The 9,773-nt window shown below is 45.0% G+C and overlaps 1 protein-coding gene across 4 annotated transcripts; it reads right to left on the reverse strand.

Annotated features, from left to right (window-relative positions):
• Positions 1-939: 939 nt before the first annotated feature.
• CLDND1 (claudin domain containing 1) lies at positions 940-9,109 on the reverse strand. 4 transcript variants are annotated; one of them, XM_072882470.1, is made up of 6 exons: positions 9,030-9,109; positions 8,245-8,426; positions 4,211-4,509; positions 2,843-2,950; positions 2,310-2,447; positions 940-2,201 (listed from the first exon to the last, which is right to left on the reverse strand). In XM_072882470.1, exons 3-6 carry the CDS (start codon positions 4,497-4,499, stop codon positions 1,981-1,983), a joined length of 756 nt encoding a protein of 251 aa, XP_072738571.1. In that variant the 5' UTR covers positions 4,500-4,509; positions 8,245-8,426; positions 9,030-9,109; the 3' UTR covers positions 940-1,980. The 4 variants fall into 4 exon arrangements, with proteins under 4 accessions (XP_072738571.1, XP_072738542.1, XP_072738552.1 ...); XM_072882441.1 differs by having other exon boundaries at positions 4,211-4,512; XM_072882451.1 differs by having other exon boundaries at positions 4,211-4,512; positions 9,034-9,100.
• Positions 9,110-9,773: the final 664 nt, after the last annotated feature.

Below are 9,773 nucleotides of genomic sequence, written 5' to 3' on the forward strand. Positions count from 1 at the left end.
ACTCCTGAAAAGAGGGGGGGGGGAACCCTGTACTAGATACTGCACAAGAGTACCACATCAGCTCTCACGGGGTTAGAATTGGCCCAGACATTGTAGAGAGAGAAATAAGCTGTTTTAGGAGGAAAGGTGAAAAATTACTCAACAGCAAGAGAAAGAGGATTATCTTGAACAGCCTACCACTGCTTTTTCCGTGATCCTGGTTTTCATCATCATCCTTGTTTCATTTTGTAAAGACTCCAATAATGATAATAAAAGGAGAAGTAGGTTGGTCCCTATCACACACATGATTAAAAAAAAAGAAATTATACTAGCAGATATCCCTGATCTTCAGAGAACTAGTGACTAGGGCTGTTTGCTGACCCAGCAAAGACAGCCTGGGCAGAAGCACCTACTGAAAAGAAGAAAAAAAATAATGCACAAAACAAAGTAAAAAAAAAAAGAGACATGAGATAAAAATGCCTATTTCTGTGTCATTCTCATCAACAGTATCTCACAGAATCCTTGCCATCACAGACTTACTCATTTTGTCAGGCTTTATTTCTTCTAAGACATATTTCTTCTATTAAGCATGCAGTAAGGAAACAAGGGGAGTTAAGGCCTCAGAATTAAACAATTTAGTCTTGGAACATTGTTTTCTAGATAAGACATGCCACCCAGTCTGGCTAGAGTTGCAGTGATTTAGAAGAAATATGTGCAGAAGCTGTGAACTAATTAGAAATTACGGGGTGTTGCGCCCCCCAATGATGAGCAGGAGAAAGTTTAAAGTTAGCAGGAGCCCAAAAATTTAATTAAAAAAAAATCTAACCAAACATCTTTGTTTCTGGTGACATTTCCCTGAAAACAGAGAACGATCTAGACATTGGCTTTTCTTTCCCCAAGTAAAATTCACTTCAGACCATTCCCTCACCCTCCCATCAGATTCATGCAACAACGAAAATTTCTGAGCTTTTTTTTATTATTATTTCATTTAAACAATAGGTTTGGGGCAAGATGGGAAAAGAGCAGCACCTTTTAAAAAAAACCCTGTTGTGTGCTATATAGGATAAATAGGTGAGCTTTAAAAAAAGTTAAGTTTATATATGTACATATACACACATACACTAAACCAAGTTAAAAACAAAAAACTTGTGAAGGGTCATTTTGAACACAAGAGAGAGGAAAGCCTTATTTCACAGCAAGCAAAAACACCACAATTTAAGATTAGAGTGCACAATCACATGTAGTGCAGATACCAAACTAGCCTGGGTCCTGGAAGCAGCGTAGCTAGAGCAGCACAAAGCTCCACATGGGTCAACTTATCCTGCCCCTCAGCAAACCTGTGTGCAGAGTCTACTTTGGGACAGTGTGCTGTGCAGGCACTCCCACAGCTGGCTGCTCTGCCTGCATCAGTTTTGGCAGAAGCCACAAAAAGTAGCAAACTAGTGAGAATAAGAGACCCAAAGCGAAGCTACAGGACTGATTTAGCTACAGTATTTCTGTAACAGAGGTTTCTGAGTTTCCCCATGTCTTCTGGGTGCTCTCTGCAGGTACTGCCTGCTTGGGTCATACAGCAGACAGCTCCTGATTATTTATTATTTGTGCACTGAGGTTCCCATTCTTGCCTACCTGCATCTTTTCTTTTCCTCTCTCTCTTCCACCCCACAGCACCACTCCTATTTCCTCCAGGCTGACAGGGTAATAAAATTAGGAAGGGGCATGTACACCTAACTAAGGGGATAGTCAACAACCAAATGAAGCTTTAAAAAAAAAAATAATTCTTTAAAAAAAAAAAATTTAAAAACCTGTTCAAGTTCTGCGGACTTCTGGCAGAGTTTGGTCATTTAGCCCAGAGGTCTTTGTCTTCAGGGCCTGCAGGCTAAATTGTCTCAACTGGCAAGAAGCACGTAGTACAAGGTAAAATTCTGACTAAAAGAAAAAAGTAGTAAGAGTTGGAGGGAGAAGAGGCTATAACATGAAAACCCAATACTTTGGTAGCAGCACTTATGCTACACGGTACGCTTTCAAGAGAGTGAATTCCTTTCTGTTGGTGCGAGCCGCCCAGATGAAAAGAGCAGCTGCCATAAATTGCAAAGGTGCCGAGACACATGCTAGGCAGAAGGACCAGCCAAATTCACCCCTCACATCATCAGGCAGGGGCAGCTTCTTATGGAGCAGCTCAATCCCAGCTACATAGCAGCCAACCAGGCCCAGTGTACAAAGCCCTAGGGAAGGAAGCAGCAAAGCACAATGAGCTCACTGTTGAAGTGCTCTGCCTGTCACCATGAGCTTCTGGAGGAGGGAGGGTAAGTGGTGGATGGCAGGAGACCTACCTGCTAGGAAATGGAGGACTCCAGTGGCAATGGCAGGGTAAAGGCTGCGACAGGCACAAGCACAGAGCCCAATCAGAGCCCCAAAGCACATGAGGCCAAGGCTGACAAATGGCAGGAGAAACTGCAATCGCCAGAGATCTGCACGTGAAAAACACACAAAACAACTTTGTTCAAGACGTGCTAGAAACTGATCTTCTCCCACCATCTTATATTCTGTTCTACCCACACTGCTTCTGCTTCATCAGACACACTACATTCAGAGGTAAAAAGGACTAAAGGCCCCACTAAAGTAGGAAGAACTTCATTTGTTAACTCACAAATTCCTGTACTGCATTCATAGGCAAAACCTTTGCTAAAGCACTTGTCTTCCTTTTAAACTTTGGCCTACTGCCTGTGCTACTGTGAAGAAAAAAAAACAAATCAAAACAAAAAGCAGAGCAAGATACAGACGTTTCCCTCATGAGTGACTGTATTTGAAAAAGATCTTTTTTTTCATCCTACTTGTCTACCTGCCAGAAGTGAAAGACACTTACAAGTTCGATTCAAATCCGTGCCGCTATTGTGATTTCCAGGCTCTATATACTTTTCCATAAACTGATCAGAGAGGGAAAAACTGATGCAGTTTGTAGTCATATCGGTTTCTGGGGGGAAAAAGAAAAAATTACCATTAGGTGTCTCGCTCCCATCCCCCCATTCAATTCCTCCTTTCCCAACCATTTAAGCTGGGAAGCTCCTCAGAGAAAAAATTTTAGAGAAAAAAAACATTTTAGAGAAAAAATACCTCTCAAAACAGATCTGTAGGATGCCCTATCATAACGTAGTTAGCATAATGTAGTTACTACAATGAGGGACAGCATTCAAACATGCAGAATTGTCAAGCTTACCTGGGTTATCCACAGAGAACTGGGCCATGCGTGACAGATTGGGAAAGAAATACAGCATATGATGCTCACCTATGTTGTTACATACTCTTGTACTCAGAGTCACTTAACTGAGCTGTGCTTATCTCCATGTGCAAAATGTAGTATCGTACTAAACACTTCATTCAAAAATGGGATTGAAAGGACTATTTAAAGAACAGAACATATTTGCTTCTTTATACTAAATTTCTCCCCTTTTATGCCTCAGTTAGATTTTTCTTTGAGAATACTATTGAGCAGATCTGGTTTAAGTGTCTTCTAAAATAAGTATTTTCATGGGGGGGGAGGGGAAAGTACTTCATGTAATGTTTTTTCTCCAGAAAAAGTGTTTGAAAGTACCTTTTTTAAAGAGGGTTCAAAATGAAGGGCTTCACACACACAATGTGTCCAAAATCTACTTTGAAGCAATTAAAATAATTGCTCACCACACTTTTTTAGCCCCCAACCACTGTGAAAAAGAATACAAATATTTCATTCTATATCCAGCACTACGGTACAAGGAGTCCAAAATGTGCTGATGCAACAGTGGGACATTTGTGTGCTGATGCAACAGTGGGACATTTGTGACATGCGAGCAAAATGAATGACTAGCTAAAAGGAGGAAGGCCCCCTTTATAGAGTAGTAGAGAGTAGTATCTTTATTCCATTGCTGGATCCCAGGACCTCTCCTAAAAAGACAGTGACTGGCAGAACAACTACAACTGTAGTTATAGGACAGCAGATGCAAAAGAAAATCAAGTTATACCAGACTAAATTTAGATCAAGTATCATGTATCAAATCCAGAGTCTGTAGCACTGACAGCCACAGACCATTTTGCCTTTTGCTTCTTTAAAAATTTAGACTGTCTTTATTAAAAAAAACAAACCACATAAGCCAGAAATAAGCCTTCTGGAGGAACAAAGTGCCATGAATATGTTGTGAGGAAGTTAGCACATACCACCCCAGGCAAGCTAGGGAAGTGTTAACTGCTCTGGAGATACCTGGTGGGCTGTACCAGTGAGAGTTTTTGGGTACAGTGATACATCTCCGCCACAATCCAACCGTGCCGTTGCACCGGAAGAGCGCATCTGTGTAGGTCTTCTCATCTGCCTCTTCGCTGACAAATTCCTCCCAGATGCTCCTACCAGCTTCACTAACATTCTCAGCTGGGGACAAGGTGTGGTATTCGTACCAAAAGTCAGTGCCAATAGAAGCTGCCATATAGATGGTGGAGATGAGGCTGAGAACACAAGCAATTACTAGCGCTGTAGCAAAACGGTTATCCATCATTGCGCCCTTGCTGCTGTAATGAAAGAGAGGGCCAAGTGAGTAACTCCTCTGACAGTAAATGCAAAGTTATCCTAGCATTGTCAAACTCGTGACATCATTCCTCTTACTCAATGTCCCCTCAGGATATGCATGTCTTCCTTTCCCAACATGCTGGAATCAAAGCAACAACTGAGCAAGTCTACAGTACTAGTCAGCATTGGCTGGATCTGCAAGTTCAAGGCATGGGTATTGCCCTTCTCCCAGCCACGCTGCGCTAGCTGCTCTCTCTGATACAGCAACTGACAGAGCAACAGCAACTCTGTCCCCAGAGCAGATGGCACAGCTCACTGCCATTTGTGATCCTGACTGTAGGGAACTGCAGAGAATCCATCCACAGCACCCAGGCAGAAGACTTATCTTTCCTTAAGAGATTACCAAGGGTAGAAGTTATTTTTAGCCTGCTATCCCATATGGCTTTCACAGCTTGTGTTTACAACAAAGATAAGAACCACAAGCATGCCAAAAAAGCTCTTCCAGACTGTTCACAAAGGGCAGCCATGCCAAGATGCGGGAATGCCTTTAGGGAAGCAGATAAATTTATCTAGGCACTAGAGACAGAACATGAAGGAAGCACTGAAAGACAAATTTGGAAATTATGATAAATGCTGCAATAATGCCACAATACATACGGTTGTGTTTCTGAAGAACTAAAACAATGCACGGGGGGTGCCCTGTTCCATGGGAACAAGATCACAAGAGCTTCCACAACTGAAAGGCCTTCATGCACTGGCAGGAGGACCTTGCTCTGGCTCCCTGTATTAAGGGTCACTTATGCCCTCCTTTGCAGGGTCGTGCTCACAAACCATGTACATTCAGGGCCAAAGGAGGCATGGGAAAATACAGATACCACGCATGCTTACACTTATGATGATACTGTGACTTTAATGAGTAATTGATTGCTAATACATGGAATGTTTTGCAGATAGTGCAATACGTCAGAGGACTCTCAGATGCCTGTTGTGCTCATGTGTTTTCTGTACTTGATTAAATTTATGGATTATGATGAATCAGGCTTGATGCACTTGCCATAAAAAAAGAAATCAATTGAAGTTAACTCAGCAGCTATAGCTAGTCTGGTTACATGAGCTACTATCTAATCAGCTCTTGTCTGTTGCTTGTTCTACCTCCCTTCTCCCACATACTTTGATCAAAATATTTTGGTCTAGCTCCTTTGCAACTGAATGAACCACAAGTGGAAACAGCAAATGCCTTAAAACACAACATTCACAAGGAAAAACATGAGCACTCAAGTCAGACCTGCCAATAAGAAATTCTGAAATATGAAAAAAGGTGCAAATTAAAGCAGGCAGTTTCAAAGGCACCAATATTTGCTGCTAACAATGCCATTCTTATTTCTTTTCCCTCCCATCTGCTCCTCTATTTGGTTGAAACTGGCTAACAGGGTTGGGGAGGAGAGATTATGTGTACCCATATCATCCCCTATGCTTAATTTCCATATTCAAGGAGGGATATCACAGAGACTGTACCTCATTTAACTGCATCCTTAGCAACAAGTAGGAATAGAACTGATTTTTGATGAACTCACAAGCAGCACCCATTTAAAATACTGCAAAGTTTGCATACCACAACTGTACTTAAATGATAATCCACAAGCTGTGAACTCTTATAAGCTAGGACAAATATTGAGAGGAAGAAAACATTGTATCTGGGCTTATTTATCTAGAAGACATAGAATCAAGTCCAGATTTGAAAGCAAATATTCTGTGCAATGTTTAATTCTTGGTTATGTACTTACATTCTCCTTCAATACCCAAGCATCTAGCTCAAGGTACACAGTACATTGGATGAGCAGAATAAGAGAGCAAGTTGTTGCATAGGGCTGACCTCACTGTTCATCCCCACTGAGTTCACTGAGGGATCCCCCCCCTCCACAAACTTCTCACAAAAGCAAACAGGGCAAGTGGCATCTCCAGGGCCAAAGCTGTTGTTGCCCAGCTCCTACCCAGCTGAGCTCAGAGCTGAGCAGATCCTCTGGGAACTCACTCTCAGGGCAAGCAGCAGAACAGGCTGGCAAGCAGGCTGGTCTGGATTTTCCACTATATTGCAGTCACAGTCACTGCAGGAGAAACCCTCTGCAACTGACTCGTCTCTTTAGAAAGTGCTTTCTCTGGAAGGAGTAATCACAAGAACCTACAAGCTCCATCCTTGGAGTAGTGTCTGGCAAAAAAGAATGTTAGCAGGACATTATTGGGCCATCGGTTTGCTGACATTGCCTTTTAATATAAATGCTTACAATAACAAAGTCCTATCAACTTTGTACCTAACACACAGAAAGAAAAACAACCGGCTCAAAAAAAAAAAATCTTACTTTCAGATACAACATTCCTGCTGCCAGGTGCAGAACACTGGCACTGGAAATATTAAAACACAACCACGTGCTTCTGGCCAGCTTTCTGTGCGTTGGCATACAGTCGACAGAGTTGATGTCAGCTGGCAACCAAGAGCAGTTCACAAGCAAAATGTAGGGTTAAAAATCAAACAGTAAATTAAAGCACTGTCCAGTGTTCATTACTCACTTGGTAAAAGGGACTGGCTACCTACTGATGTTCAATCCTTGTAATGCACAGCTCCAGAGACAGGCAGAAAGCAGCTGAGTGGCTACAGTCCCCAAAATCTAGCGGGTGGCTTTGTGTGGCATTTGTCCCAGAAAGAACACGCGTGGATTTTCAGCATGGACAAGACAGTGCCAGGGCAAGAGCACACCCCCAATTCCTTATAATAAAGGGCCCCTCAATGCTTCTGCCTAACACTTCAACTACTTACATGTTTATGAGATTATGCCACACTTTGCAAAATGTTCTATGCAGAACAATATGTAGGAGGTGCCTTAGAATAAGCTTACTTACCAAAAAATAACATTACTACTACTGCAGATGACATTAATTATAAAGACATAAAGATTGATAATAAATGGAAATACTTTGCCTTTATAGGCTGTCAGCAAGAACCTTCATTGTTTTTACAAAAGGTTTGTTCATCTGGCACTGCCAGCACATTATACTCTAACAGTGGAAGCTGTTTCAAACAAGTTATGGCTGAAACTAAGCTGTGCAATGAATATAAGATAACACAAGGCAGCAGTAAACAGGCATTCAAGCAGAAGCGCTTCACAGGATATTATACTCATTTTTGAAAGAAGTGAGACACGTAAAAATTTCAAAGCACCAGCTCACAAAAGAGAAGGCAAAGGCCAAACTAGCAGCAACATTCAAAGGAATGACTAGATGCATGCACTTCATAGAAGGGAAAAAAAAGAGCAAGTCAGTAGACTTGAAAAAGAAAAAAACAGAACAGCACAAAAGCAAGTATTCTGTCAAAAAAACAACTGTAACACTGGAGAATGGATAAGCATTTTAAGAAGTTACTGTACCATGGCAGAGGGGAATACAAAAATATGCATATTTTTAACGTTACAGCCATTGCTCCCTTCAGCCAACAGCATGCCACCACATTTAAGAAACTCCTTTTACCTGACATCACAAAAAGGTAAGGCTGCGTTTGCTGGCATTTTCTCAGAAAACATGCTTGCGATCTGGCTGCTCTTTGGGAAAGCAGAATAGGCAGAAGGCCTAAAAGAAGATGTAAACGTGGGGAGAGGGGCTGGCAACACTACTGAACAGGTTCCTCCTTTTAATACTCAGGGCAACGGAGGGTTAGGAAAGAACGCTACCAAACACTTTTTTACCTTCAGAGGTCCTCAGAGTCCCTCAGGACACACAGCTCCAACGATTCCAGATCACTTCAGAGACAGACACAGTGTTGCTTGTGTCTTGTGGTAAGTGGAGAGCATGAAATGCAAACTTCCTATCTGCCCTAACTGTTCCATCCATTCAGTTTCTTCAACACTACCAGTTCACCAAAAGTGATCTAGAAGTAGAAAGCAAACCAAATAATTTGAGATCATCATTTCACTTCGAAATTATTTAACAGAACTCTTCCAGCGTTACTCATTAAAAAAAAAAAAATTAAAAGGGGAAAAAAACCGACTGCTAGAGGCCTCGGGCCAGCAGCACCATGTCCCACCAGGATCAATCCAGCACACGGGCAGACCGGCAGCCGCCAGGGTAAGTGACCGTATGAACAGCTCTCTCGCCGCGTCCAAACGCGGAGCCCCACAGCCGGTCGCCTACCCGGGCCGCGCTCCGGCTCCGGCACCGGCCGCAGCCGCCCAAGCGGTGCCGACACGCTTCACCCCGCGCGGCCAGGACGAGGCACGGGCCAGGCCGACCGGACCATCTCCACAGGGCGCGACCACCCCCCCGGCCTCTCAGGCGACAGCCCCGCGAGGGGGAGCAACCGCCCGGCGCGGCCGCCGGGACACCGGGCGCCACCGGCGGGGCCGTCGGCAGGCAGCAAACCCGCGGAGAGCGCCTCAACCCCCCACCCCTCCGCCACCTCCCACACTCGGCAACCGCCCCCTTCAACGGTTGCAACCGCCCCGGCCCGGCCCGGCCCGGCCCGGCGCCGTACCGACCGCCCATCGCCGCCTCGCACCCCCGGCCCGGCCCCGCCGCTTCCGCCCCGCCGTGCCCAGGGCCAGGGTAGCGCCCCGCCCCTCTCCGCCGCGCAGGGTGCCCTGGGGAATGTAGTTCTCCCGCCCTCTTCCAGAACAGCCCCGGCTCGTCGGCCGAGTGGCACCACGGGAGCTGTAGTTCTCCACGTCGCCCCGCCCCTGCGCCACCGTCGCGATGCCGGCTAGGAGTTGTAGTCTCCCGCCGCCTTCGGGGCGGCTAACCGTCCCCTTTCGACGCCCACTGCCTTCCCCAGCGCCCGCCGCCGGGCAACCCACCTCACGGCCTCCTCCCCTCAGCCACCGGTGTGTCCGCAGGGCGCCTGGTGCCTGTCACCCCACCGACACTTGCAGGCCCCACAGCAGGGCTCTGCCGCTGACACAGGCCTGGCTCAGCTCAAACCGTGGCGGCCCAGCCCCACACCTCCACACCCTCATCCGGCGTGAGGCGCCGTGCTGATTAATGCTGAAATTGCACACCTGCAAGACACGGGTGCTTGGGAATCTGGAGTCATGGTCCCAACGTCCTGTACCTGCTGTAACAGCCATGAGTTTTTACAGAAACATAAAAAAACACTTTGCAAACTCTCATTTCTGCAATTTCAATTATTTGGTCTCCCCCTGCAGCCATAACGCTCACATTTCTTTCTTTTTTGCTTGATTGCTTGTAAAAATGGTGACACGATATCCTAGCTGAATGACTT

Source organism: Ciconia boyciana, chromosome 1 (assembly GCF_034638445.1).
Source record: "Ciconia boyciana chromosome 1, ASM3463844v1, whole genome shotgun sequence".
NCBI classification, from domain to species: Eukaryota; Metazoa; Chordata; class Aves; order Ciconiiformes; family Ciconiidae; genus Ciconia; species Ciconia boyciana.